Genomic DNA, 14,181 nt, shown 5'->3' on the forward strand with positions numbered 1-14,181 from the left:
GTTAAGTTTATATGATCCTTACTATAAAGATTCTTGGATCATGGGACTATAAAGCCTTTTCAAGATCCTTTTAATATATCCTCTTGGATGGCACCTAGGATGTTGTGTATAATGTTTTTGTTTTTGGAAGAAATAGCATATACAGTTTTTGGAAGAAAGTATAGATAAAACAGGGCTAAAAGCTACTCACTATATGCACATCAGCAAGCCTATCCTGGTTATCCAAAGTTAGGAGGTCTACCACCTGAAAAGTATTGTTGGGAATTTAAGTATCTTTAAACTGCTTTCTTGGACAGATACATAATTTTAACACACAATGGCTAACCCACTATATACTTCATGAAAGTTAGTAAAATGTATTTTTAACTTAAGTACCTAAAATTTTACAGTATTAGGAACTAATTTTAAGCAACTTTTTACTGAAAATTTTTCCTGTACCTAGTTAGCACTTTTCAAATCTTGCTTGCATATTGTGCTATTCTGTTTAACCTGACTGATGTTCACTGGAGTAAGACAGTCCATTTGCAGACATGTCTGGGAACAAGTTCTTATTACATGCAGAGAACTAACATATAAAGTAGGAACCTAGGGAGTGATGAGGTTTGGGGGGACGGAGATGGAAAAACTGCATTACATCCCAAACTGTCACAGTGAACCATTCATGTGTGTACAACTTACATCAAACAAAAAACACTCCAAAAAATATACATAATGCTATTTCTTTCCATTTATCCCATTTGAATGCAAACTTATAGTCAGTAAATTCTCAAAACGTGTTTTGATTTGGAAAAGAGGGAACATGTTTCCCATGCAAAGAATGCTTCAGAACATTTTCTGCCTGGCTACCAATCTGCCAATTAGGCTGGTGATCAAAGTCCTAAAGTAACTGACAATTCTTTGGGCCTAGAGACACTGTGTGACCCAGGAAAAAAAAAAACAACTGTAGATTGAGCCAATTTTGTTTCAATACACATGCCAGATTGGATTGTCAGCAAATACCCTTTAGAAAAAAGTATACCACAAACACATTTGGAGAACATTTTATTATATTTAAAGAGATATTTAGATAATAAATGCATAGAACTAAGGGAATCATGTCTTTAAAGAAACAACTACAAAGTGAACAGGGCCATACAAAGTCCTCCATTATACAAATTTCTTTTGGTGGAACTTTATGGGCACTAAGTAGGTGGGATGGTTTTTAAAAGGTGGACTGATTTTTATCAAAGTGGACATCATATCAGAATTCCTTGTGATGAGATAAATTTGCACAAGCCCCTTTCAAGAAAGGAGTGCTAGTCAACTACCTCCAGTTTAAAAATGGACTGAAGCTGGATATATTAAACCAGGATATATTAAGCAACATAAACAGTGAAAATGTGCTTTAAAGTAAGTATCTATTGCTCTTTCTCTAACATAGATCTTCAGACTAAAAGTTCTTATCCTTGGCTATTTTGTTTCCTCAGAATCAGATTGACTAATAAAGTAAAAATTCCGGCCTGAATTTTCTGTTGACCCCTGACCCAACTACTGAAATAAATTTGCTTTATAGTCACATTATATATAGAATAAAATAGTTGCTAATGGTATCATTCCACAAATAGGTCTCTCCATAGATAAGTATAGGGATTTGTCCTAGTCTTGCAACCAAATAAAAAACTGGAGAAATCAGAGCCCTGGGGTCCTGACTGTTGGTCCTGTGCTCTTCTCATGACACGAAAATACAAATGTACCTACAAGTTTTGGAAAAGTATTAGCACGTTTGTTCTTGAGGGTGAGGTGAGGAGGCCGAGGTAACATGAAAAGGGCTAAGCACCCAGGAGATGTAAGCGATGCCTCTACTAAAAGTTTTACAATGGTAAAAACGTTCTAGACATCAGTAAAAAATAATTACCAGAAGACTTTGAGCCGTAACAAACATATCACTGATACCTTTCCAGGAAGCCTTCTTCACTGCTCCACTGGACTTATTGGCACAGTTTGCTAAGACCCCAGCATTGACACATTTTGCAATATAACCACAGAATTGCTATAGACCGACAGCTGTGTTTTTGCTCCTCCACAGTCCCCAAAATGATGAGAGGCAGCCAAGGCCACCTTATTTCCTGCTTTCTTTTTCTCAAAATAACCAAATACAAAGTGCTATTTTTCTTTTTCATACTTAGCACCAAAAGGAAGAAGAGGTAAAGGAGAGGCTGCCACCAGAGGCTGCTTGCTCCTCAGGGTTCAAACGTGGGGGAGCCTGTGCTAAGCTAACCTTTCCTTGGGTGTTCATTTTTAAAATGAAACAACACATTAATAACTTTTAGGGTATTAGCATAATGTAGCCTACATTGTGAAACAATCTGTTGCTAAGACAATAATGCCCAGATGTTTTTCTCTACTGGAAAATGGGCCACACATCTACATTACAAAGTGGTATCATGTGCTCCTCTTATAGCTCCAGAGTTTGGTAGAGGTCAAACACCAAATGTAGACAGAATCTTACCACACTATCTCAAACCTTTCCAATACTTCTAACTCCCAGATCACTATCCTTCCCATTCCTCTTACTGTACCTTTTGCCCCCAAGATGCACTGTATTGTCAAAAAGGAGCTCACAGTTTATGAAATTTAGGATACAGTAGGAATAAAATTACTTCAAGTAACAAACCAATAATCTATACTCCCTTAGTGAGACAGGTTTCAAGAATCACAAATTTTGCACTTAAGTTCACTGTTGGTAGTGATTTTGATACAGTAATTCTAAATTTTACATGTCTTACAGAATCCAGCAAATAAATATTAATGCTGTTCAGAACCAAAGTTCTCACCATGGGATAACGCAGATATAAATATGAAACAGAAAAAGATGAGGAAGATTAGTGTTAGATTTGAAAGTATCAGAACGAATTCATGATTTATAAAAAGTACATTTCCTGGCTCTGTTCCCTGAAAGTGCCTGGCAACAAGGACACCCAGTAGCACCCAGATCCTCATTTCCAAATACCATTCCCCATGAAAAGGAACGAGGGCTCCTTGGAGGAACAGCCTGTCCCAGTGTGAGACAGGAAAGCTGTACAATAAACTTACAACATCTTGCTACAGCAAAAAGAAAGCGTTCAAAGACTGATAGGCGCAGGTCACAATGACACATGAATAAGCTTAAAGGTGCTTCTGCTGGCCAAATTTGGGACAATTACAGTAATTAAATAGAATTTTTAAGAATTGATGAGCCCACATTGACAACACTCAACGACCGTGAGTAAAAAAAAGGAGGGGGGAAAATGCTTCTTTGTAAAAGGGTGCCAGCTAATAAAATGTAAATGGAATGCTAGATTTCAGTCTCAATTTGCAGCCACCAATGTAATAAAATAATGGATTCTGGCAAGGATTATCAGTGCACGTTAATACCATTGAGTGAAAAGAATATCCAAATGGTCTTCAAGTATCTCCTCCCAGATTATTTGCTTCAGAAAAGAAAACTATTCTAGGGGCGCCTGGGTGGCTCGGTCGGTTAAGCGTCCGACTTCGGCTCAGGTCACGATCTCGCGGTCCGTGAGTTCGAGCCCCGCGTCGGGCTCTGTGCTGACAGCTCAGAGCCTGGAGCCTGTTTCAGATTCTGTGTCTCCCTCTCTCTGACCCTCCCCCATTCATGCTCGCTCTCTCTCTGTCTCAAAAATAAAACGTTAAAAAAAATTTTTTTAAAGAAAAGAAAACTATTCTTAAAATGGAAAGATCTGACAAAGCAAGTGATCAAACTTATATTGGCAATAATGTGACAGTAACATTGTGTCTCCTGATGTGATGTGACACAACGAATGAGACATACCACATACCATCAGTAGAGTCTTCTGCCAAAATATTTATCTTGAAATTTCTCATGAGAAACTCCCAGAGAAATACAGAAATTTATAAGCTAACTGGCCTGCTTTATTAAGTGTCAATTTCATAAAGCACTAAAAAAGTAGGATTGTTCTAGAGTAAATAAGACTACAGATACAGGACAACCAAATGCATGGGTCTAGATCCTGGATTTAGAAAAGAGAGAAGCTTTAAAGAACATTTGGAAAAAAATTGAGACTCACATTTGAGTATATACTATACATTAGATAATTCTGTATCAATGTTAAATTCCTTGGGTGTGGTACTATGATCAGTAAGAAATGTCCTTACATCTTAACAGACAAGCTGCAATAATAATGTGAAGTATGATGCCATTTGTTTCAAAAGGAAGGTGCTTAAGAGAGAGATGTGGCAAAGTAATGATCGCTGAATACAGATAAAGGGTATATGATCATTTCCTTGTACTATACTTTCAACTTTTTTGTAAATCTGAAAATTTTCAAAATGCAAAGTTGGAAGTAAAAAACTTTTTTTTTTTTTTTTTTTTTTTTTTTTTTTTTTTTTGAAAAAAACAGCTTACAGATACCATGAGGGTGCATTCTGGGGGCCTTAGCAAAAAGTAAAGCACCATGCCTGCAATATTAACCAAACACAAAGAAAAAAATAGTAGTTATAGGACAAAAGAATCAAGGTAAGAGGACAAATTCCTCAACCTCCTATTAAATTTCGACCCGTGGCAAGTGGTATTAAAGTGTCAGTGAATGGGTCCTAATGTACCTTAATCGACTACATCAGCAAAAGACATAAAATTTAAAGGCAAATGTTTCCCTGCTTCTAAATTATAATTCCAAGGGGGCTGAAGGACTGGCAGGAAAAACTGTATGTATTACTTTAAAAGCTGACACAAGGGGTGCCTGGGTGGCTCAATCGGTTTGGCATCCGACTTCGGCTCAGGTCATGATCTCACAGCTCAGGAGTTCAAGCCCCGCACCGGGTTCTGTGCTGACAGCTCAGAGCCTGGAGCCTGCTTTGGATTCTGTGTCTCCCTCTCTCTGCTCTTCCCAGCTCATGCTCTCTCTCAAAAATAAACAAACATTAAAAAAATTAAGTTGACACAAAAAATAAAAAGTTAATACACTCTGAAAAGTTGGCAGAATAATGAAACGTGAAGCTTTCTCATCTAATAAACATTTTAAATTAGATATATACAATTAGACTAGAGCCCATACTGTTTTGAAATCTACCAAACCGAAAAAAGCATCATCACCAATGTTAACCTTTTTACAAAAAAATTATCCTATCAAGATATTTTTTCCTCGAGCTTATATTCTAATGATAGATATCAAAGAAGCCCACACTGTTAATTCCACCATCAGTACCTAAAATGATTCCCTAAATATTCAGCATTCTGTCTTGAAAGCTCTCAAAACTATGGTTGCATCTCAAATACTGCTGATAGGGTCTGGTGAACTAAACACAGTACTGGAATTATGTAGTTGTTAAACTCAAAAAACTCTTCACTCAAATGGTCATGAGTTTATTTTAGATTGTGAAATCAGCCACCCTACTCCCGCCACTTCCCTCTGAAACCCCAAACAAATGCAGCAAAGTTAATAACTACACGGGGGGGGGGGGGGGGGGGGGGAGGGGATAATCGTTCAAACTTTTAATCTCCCTTTACACATTATATTAACATTCATATTGCAAGGCATTCCATTCACAAATATTACAGTTTGATAAAAAATTTCACACACATACCCCCAAAAGTCTATACCAGATTCAGTCACTTCACTAAATCATTAAAATAATAAAAGTAATGAAAACATTATCATAATTCTTTTAAAGCAATAAAGGTCTGAGGCACTCTGGGAAAGATGTTCTCATATAACATGTCAGTGGTATCAAATTATCTTACAAGAAAGTTACCAGATACCCAGTAATCAAGTACACTCCAATGACAACGACTTTGATCTGATACGTGTTCCCTGGATACACTTCCATTTGGACTGAACTACTGAAAGGAACAAAGATATTGGGCAGCTGGGGTCATTTCTAATGAGGTTCCCAACCATGTCAAGGTAAAGTGTGTTTTCAACACACCACGGACAGCTGCATCTCTACTGCAAGGGAACAGTACAATCTTCAAAGAAGTTCCTTTCTCATCACTACCAGGTTTACTAAATGTCAGAAGCTAACAGCCCACCTGACTTACTCTGCTCACTGCCAAAAAGATTTCAGAACTGTCTCTTCCCATCAACCTCCACAGTGCAACCATTCACCCTTCTCTGAATATCTCCAAGGTTTGCCCTTGAAATAAAATAGAGGGGAAGAAAGGGAGCTTTTTCCCTCCCATTTCGACCAGAAAGAGGTCTGAAAGAGCAATGTATCACAAAACGCTCATGCTCTGAAACAGCCAGCTATCATATGAAGCATGGCTATTTTTGCCAGAAACTAGATGTTTTTAAAACGTGACAACCCTTTTCCAAAGTGAATTTTGCCACAACCATTCACTGACAGAGTCCACACTGGAGAGGAAGTCTCACTGACCGAGTGCTTCCTTACACACAATTACAAGGGTAAATAAGTAGCATGGGGAAGGAGGAGGCCAAATTCCCAACTGGGAAATAAATCACTGCAAACAATGGGTCCATTTATGACAGCATATAGCACTGTCAGGGCAGAATTAACACAAACCCAGGTCATATAGTGTTCAGGAATTACATACATGGAATTTAAAATGTATACATATATATTTCCATACATATATAATAAAAAAAATCTGGAACAACATATGTTGCTAAAGTTTCAAGGATTCTCATCTTCCACATTCACCTGAAGAGCAGCTGGCTCTTACTGGCCCAGTTGTGGCAGTGATAAAAGCAACTAGAAGCAGGTTTACGTAAAAAGTGCTCAAAGGCCAAGTGAGAAAACAGGGGTGCAGAGATTTCTGGAGGGAGAGGGAAATACTGAAAAGAGTTGAGAATGTTTCTTTTATTCTTCTCAGCTTTTTCAGACCCAAGTCAAGTTCTTGAGGACACACATCCAATGCTGTAGTCTTCCTTATCTATAGTCAAAACAAAACACGTAATAAAAATCTCCTCTTCCATTCTGTACTCTCAATAAAATGCATAGTACAGCCAGAAGGTATTACTGAGATGTGCCATCTCGGGAGAAATTAAAATTGGGACATGAAGTGAGGCCGCGTGCTATCAAGTCGCCGGGTCAGGATTTCACAGCCAGTGTCCGTGACCAGCAGGGTGTGCTCAAACTGAGCAGACCGCTTTCCGTCTCTCGTCACGGCGGTCCAACCGTCTGGCCAGGTTTCATCCTGCCATCCACCTTAAACAAACAAACAAAAACAATTTCTTAATTCTATCGCTCAGTTTTCTAAACAAACTCTCTAGATAAGTGTATTTGCATATAGTCCTATATCCTTGGATATTACAGAAGCCAATTAGAAAATTCACTATTAAGACTCCAATTTACAAATGGTAGGCAGCTACATTCAAAAGAATGAAACTGGAAAAAAAAAGAATGAAACTGCACCACTTGCTTACATAGTAAGCAAAATACACAACACACAAAAATAAACTCAAAATTAAAGACTTGGAATTCCATGGAACTCCTTAAAGAAAACAGGCAGAGTAATCTCTTGGACATCAGCCTCACCAACATATTTATAAATCTGTCTCCCGAGGCAAGGAAAACAAAAGCAAAAATAAACTATCGGGACTACATCAAAAATAAAAAGCATTTGCACAGCAAAAGACACCATCAACAAAACAGAAGGCAACCTACCGAATGCAAAAAGATATCTGCAAATGATAGATCTGATAAGGGGTTAATATCCAAATACATAAAGAATGTATATATACCTCAACACCAAAAACAAAGAATCCAATGAAAAATGAGGAGAGGACCTGAACATTTTTCCAAAGCAGACATAAGGCACCTAACAGACACATGAAAAGATACTCAACATCACTAATAATCAGGGAGCTACAAATCAAAACTACAATGAGATTATCACCTCACAACAGGCAATAACCTGTGTTGGTTGGTGAGGAAGTAGAGAAAAAGGGAACCCTTGTGGACTGCTAGTGTAAACCGGTGCGGCCACTGTGAGAAAAATTAAAAATAGAATTACCACACAATCCAGTATTTCCATTACTAGGAAGTTACCCAAAGAAAACAAAAACACTCCTTCAAAAAGATATATGCACCCCTATGTTTACTGCAGCATTATGCAGAGTAGCCAAGATGTGGAAGCAACTCTCAAGCGTCCACTGATAGATGAATGGATGAAGAAGGTACGGCATGCACACACAACAAAGTATTACACAGCCATGAAAAAGGGTGAGATCATGCCATTTGCGACAACATGGATGGACCTAGAGGGTATTATGCTAAGTGAAATAAGTTAGACAGAAAAAGACAAATACTCTTATGATTTCACTTACATGTAGAACTTAAAAAACAAAACCAATGAACAATCAGACTCTTAAATTTTTTTTTTTAACATTTATTTATTTTTGAGACAGAGACAGACAGCGAGCAGGGGAGGGACAGAGAGAGAGGAAGACACATCTGAAACAGGCTCCAGGCTGCTCTGAGCTGTTAGCACAGAGCCTCATGCGGGGCTGGAACTCACGAACTGTGAGATCATGACTTGAGCCAAAGTCAGATGCTTAATTGACTGAGCCACCCAGGTACCCCTGCGAAAGACTCTTAAATAGAGAGAACAAGCAAGTGGTTGCCAGAAGGGAGGTATATGGGGAGGGGTGGGGGGGGCGTGAAATTAGGGAATTAAGAGGTACAAACTTCCAGTTATAAAATAAAGAAATCACAGAAATGAAAAGTAGAGCATAGAGAATATAGTCAATAAAATTGAGAGGTGGTGACTACAGTTATCACGATAAGCACCGGGTAATACATAGTACTGTCAAATCAGTATATTTAATCTATACCTAGAACTAATACAATATTGTACATCAATTATACCTCAGTAATAATAACAATAATAATACTCCTATTTATACTTCAACTGTTTTAGTTTTTCCTCCAACTTCATTTTGGTTTTTAGTCCAATGAAGTAATGATGATATTTTTTTTTTTTTAATTTTTTTTTAAGTTTATTCATTTTTCAGAGAGAGAGAGACAGAGTATGAGCAGGGGAGGGGTAGAGAGAGAGGGAGACACAGAATCCGAAGTAGGCTCCAGGCTCCGAGCTGTCAGCACAGAGCCTGATGCGGGGCTTGAACTCACAAACTGTGAGATCATGACCTGAGCTGAAGTCGGACGCTCAACCGACTGCGCCACCCAGGCGCCCCAGTAATGATGATATTTTAAATTTCCTTGGGTGTGTTACAACTTCACATTTTTTATGCCTCCCGAATACCAAATCAAGATGGTATTTCCAAAATAAAGGCACTGGGTTTCATTTTAGAAAACATATTGATACAGCTCATTATAGAACTATGAGTTAAACATTGAATTAATAAATTTAGCTCTTTCCTGGTACAACTTTGGCATAAACTACAGCCAATATGTATTGTAAAGGAAATCATCTTTTTACACTTTTATTACAGCATTTTTTTAAATGTTTATTTATTTTTAAGAGAGAGACAGAGAGAGAGAAAGAATGCAAGCAGGGAAGGGGCAGAGACAGAGAGGAAGAGAATCCCAAGCAGGCTCTTCTCTGTCAGGACAGAGCCTAACATGGGACTCGATGTCACGAACCATGACCTGAGCCAAAATCAAGAGTCAGACGCTTAATCGAGTAAGCCACCCGGGCGCCCCTATAGCATTTAATTTCTAATATGATTTTTAAATGGCAGGCACACAGATGGTGACAAGAGATTCTACTCTGAAATTTTTGACCACACTCCTCTAGTAACCAGAAAAAAAGGGGCTAAGAGAAAGAAATAGGATTGGTGAGAGAATTTTAAAAAATTAGAATGAGGCAAAATAGATAGGGAGGGGCTAAAAGAGAAAGGAAACAAAGGGACAGTGAAAAAAGCCCCAGGACAGTGAAAGAAACCACTCTAGAGAAAGAGAGAAGGAGGGGAGGCAGAGGTAAAATGAGAAAGTTATGCAATTCTGGATACTACTATAGAAGTGTGTTTATAGAGACTTTCTTGTCTCCAAATTAGATGTCAAAAAAAATCAATACAGCCTTCATTTTGAGTAATCTTTACCAAAGATTAGGTCTCACTGACTCACACAAATCCTAGAACACATATATAAACTGCAGTGAAGTAACCTACTTTTACAATACTAAATCCCAGCCTAAAAAGAAAATATGAGGTAGCTTAAAGAAAGTTAATTCATGCTTTGTCAAACATGTAAAGATGACTATAACTGGGTATTTTCTTATGTAATGAATAACCTTTTCACAACTGGATTAAAGACATAATACTTATCTAACTTTACTGCGAACTGCTTACAAAAGGTTCTTTACCAATGTCAAGTCAAACATATCTGGATCCTATTCTGAGAAAATTCAAATTCTTCTTTGGATTTGAAACTTTCCACTCCAGAGCTAGGATTTAGCCTGAGTTACACTGAAGTATGTATGCTATAATATGATGATTATCTGAACAGGCTCTATGAAAAGTTATTTGCTTATTCTTGGAAATACCACACTGTGTCTCACCAACCAGGTGCCAGTTAATGAAAACAGGTATGTAACCAAAACTACACTTTCTTCTCAGTGTCTTGCTTTTTTCTGCTAATATACCTCCCGCCCTCAGACTGGTTCCACATGATCAGAACTTAATTCTTATTCCATGACAACGACAAAAACAGTACCTTGCATGTTTACAGCCCTTAAAAGGACACAAGGTATTTTGTGCTAATGTAAGTCGTCTCAATTCTTAATAGCTGCCCTGGGGAGCTGGCAGGTTAAAGACCGTAATTCCACTTTACAGAAAAGGCAACAAAGGATCAGGTTATAAGAAGGCAGCCTGTAGGCTGAATTTAGTGACTCACTTCTAAGGAAGGCAATCTGACAGAAGTAATGGGATGTCACTGCCAAGATCAGGTTATAAAAAAGACCGGAAGGATCCAGAGAGGAGGTATCCTTTAATGTAGGCCCCAGGACACACCAGCCCCACTACTATAGCCTCACTGCGTCCCCTAATCCCAACAGAGGACTGGCTGAGAAGAAAGGTGAAGAGAATATCCGACCATCTGAGCGACAAGCTCTAATCATGACACTGGGTCTTTATCAATGCTATGAGCCTGCCACGGGGAACAGTGACAGTGAGGACATAAAACTGCCAGCGTAAAGTATGTCTGTGCTGTGCTTTGTCCACAAGAGCTAAATAATGCCACCTGATGACCTGAGCGCAGACCCTGAGCAGGCAGAACAGCTCATGAGTTTGGTCTAAGTCAGCTGCCACGTAACTAGCTAGATGACTTCAGACGAGTTACTTACCTGCGTCAAGGATCAGTTTGCTCTTCTGTATGATGGGGATAGCACCTACCTTGTAAGTTGTGGAGAAGCAAATCATACACCCGTGTCTGCCTCGAAGTGAGTGGCTCTACTTCTTTTTCCCTCCCCCTGGACACCCATCAAAAAGCCACACAGGCTTAATGGAGGCTCCTGTTATTACAACACACCTTTTGACAGAATCTTTTATGGAAAGGGACCGGGATTCAAGTACTTCAGCATCTGACAGCAGAATTACCAGACAGAAAGCACTGCTTTCTTGCCAGCCCTTACAGTTTTCAGTTCTCTACATGATACTGAATTGAGCTTGAGATGCGACTGGGAGTGGAAATGAACCAAAAAGAAAATAAACAGAGCAGACCACTGATCCGATCATGAGTGACCAAAAGTAAATTAAAATTCAATTCAAGAACATTATAGTATCCTTTTTTCTCACCTTCACAAATCATTGGCTCAATTGTAAATACATGGCCAGCCTTCATCACTCCAACTGCTTTATTTTCTGAAATTAAAGAAAAAAAAATTCTCAAAACCCAGCTAAAAACCAGCAGCATACTGTTGAACAGCTCCCTTGTCAGAGTACACAACTTACATTTCTATCAGTGATTCTTAAATTCCTCTCTCCTTTCCCAATTCCCCCTTCTTAAAGGGGATCATTCAACAAACAGGTATTTTGCAGATATCCACCTGCTGTGGGGCAGATACTGTCCTAGGCATATTTTAGTCTGCTTCTATTTTCTCTAGGAAAACACAGAGATGTCTGCAAAGTGATTTCAGATGTAGTTATCACTTCTATGAAAAGTACCACCATTTATGTTATACCAGGAGTAGAGTTGAAATCACGCAACCAAGCAAAGTTCCATTACTCACCCAGATATTTAAAGGAAAACAACAGATGTTCCAGATTACACCGGAAGCCTCGCACCTTTTGGGCGGGTGTGTGGATGTGGGGTGAGGGGGGAGCAGGCACACAGCCCACAGAAACAATGGCACGATTCTCGTGAGGCTTTTATGTTGCCTTCTTTTTCTTATCTTCAAAAAGGAACAAAGCCTCTATGTATGAACCTACTTTTTTTTAATGATGATAAAACTATCCCTTTTTATCTGAAAACAGAAATTCCATTTTCTCCCCCAAATACTTTTTTAGCTTTTTGTTCACTAATATGAGAGTATTTTTCAGGACCATCATGAAAGACACAACGATGAGTTCAAGTATTCAAACTGGTCATCCTCCAAAAAAGGCCAAAAGGTAAAAACAGGGATGGACATTTTTAGATAATCTCAGACAAAAATGGAGAATCAGTTTAAAGTTCCAATTAAAAAAAAAAAAACAAAAAACTGATGTGAGCATCAGTAAACAAATGACTGCATTTGCTCTGCTTAACCACCAGATGGCAACAGCACTGGCTTTCAGGGTTTCTTGGTAAGGCTGGTCTTGGAGATGGTGGCTTTGGTAATGAATGACACGTGTCCAGAGGCTGAATCCACTAAACGCCATCTAGATGTGATCTAATCTCACCTGCACATTTATATTCCTACACATCCTTCCTTGTGAAAAGCCATCATGCTGCTTTTCACTCTCTTACGTGTTGCCAAAATACACGCACTGCAGATTCCAAATCTGGACTTTCTAAATCATCCTAAAATCTGAGAGGCAAAAAACAATGACTTATTATTTCTAAGAACTTTCTTTCCTAGTGACCTGCAACTTACTACATATAAAGAATTGGTCATATTCCCCTGGGGATATGTATTTTTTTTTTTACTGTCGAAAGGGTAGCAGTGTGATGTCACAGAAAGAAAAAGGATAAAGGAATCTGGAACCAAGCTGTCCCACTGCTGCAGCACTGGAAGCATGTAGCCTCCGAGAGCACTTGCCAAGTGGCTAGTCAGAATGATGTCAACTGTTCAGTGTAAAATACATGCCGATTTCAAAGATGAAATATATATCTCAATCATTTTTACAATGGTTAAATGCTGAAATGCTAATTTTGTGAATGCAATGCATTACATAAAATATATCATTCAAGTTAATTCCACCTATTTATTTTTTTTTACTGACCACTAGAAATTTTTAAATTACATAGGCACCTCACAAGATATTACTATTGGGCAGTGATGAAACAGAGACTCAAAGTTCCACTCCCTTCTTCTGTCACTGACTCATTATTCTAGAAGTTACCACTCCTACTCAACTTGACTCATGGTTTCAGTTTCTCCATGTACCTCACTCAGCAAACATACATTATCTGATTGACTACACGACTGCAGACAGTACGCTAAGTACTTCTGTAAAAAGCTGTACCCACTCTACCATCTACCTCACAGATTATTTAACATACATTCCAAACGTAGGGTATTATCATCATTACCTCTCAGCCCTAATGACTTAAATAAAAGGAAATCAATTCTAACAAGGACTTCTCTAACACAGAAGGCATGGAGGAAGTTACACAACAGTTTCCTAGTTCCACCTTCAGCTGGTTAGGAATATGGAGTTACAAGCCAAAGAAGGGATCATTTACACATTTCAAAAGGTCTCACCTGCACAAAGACTCAGCAGTTTCCTTTTACACTTCCCTAAAGTGATCACAACATATTTTAATATATATATAAACCTGACTGAAACTGGACTTTCCATAAATGTATCAAACATATGAAATCAAGTATACCTGGCCCTTGCTTTTTTCAGAACTGTTTTTTTATTTCTAATTAAATGGTTTTATGTATTTTACGGACACGATCATCACTGACCCATGTCCCCTTCTCCCATAAATTCTATCTTCTTCCATCTCTTTATATAATCCATATCTAAACCTGAGTCTGTCATTTGTCAATTCAGTAAGTAAAGGGAATTTTTTTCACCCCCCGCCCCCGCACACACTCTTTTTACACAAACATAC

At 38.4% G+C, this 14,181-nt stretch overlaps 1 protein-coding gene across 2 annotated transcripts in view; it reads right to left on the reverse strand.

Moving 5' to 3' along the window:
* Window positions 1–1,028: 1,028 nt before the first annotated feature.
* Window positions 1,029–14,181, reverse strand: part of METAP1 (methionyl aminopeptidase 1) — a 61,499-nt gene continuing 48,346 nt past the window's right edge. Inside the window, exons 10-11 of one of the 2 annotated variants that reach the window (XM_019415593.2) lie at window positions 11,715–11,780; window positions 1,029–7,164 (exon numbers count right to left, since the gene is read on the reverse strand). In XM_019415593.2, coding sequence (XP_019271138.1) covers window positions 7,001–7,164; window positions 11,715–11,780 — 230 coding nt within the window. In that variant the 3' untranslated portion in view covers window positions 1,029–7,000. Of the gene's footprint in view, window positions 7,165–8,396; window positions 8,553–11,714; window positions 11,781–14,181 lie in introns of those variants that run through there. The other variant, XM_053901389.1, reaches the window with a different exon arrangement.

This window comes from Panthera pardus, unplaced genomic scaffold (assembly GCF_024362965.1).
Source record: "Panthera pardus isolate Hobbes unplaced genomic scaffold, ASM2436296v1 HiC_scaffold_13, whole genome shotgun sequence".
NCBI lineage: Eukaryota > Metazoa > Chordata > Mammalia > Carnivora > Felidae > Panthera > Panthera pardus.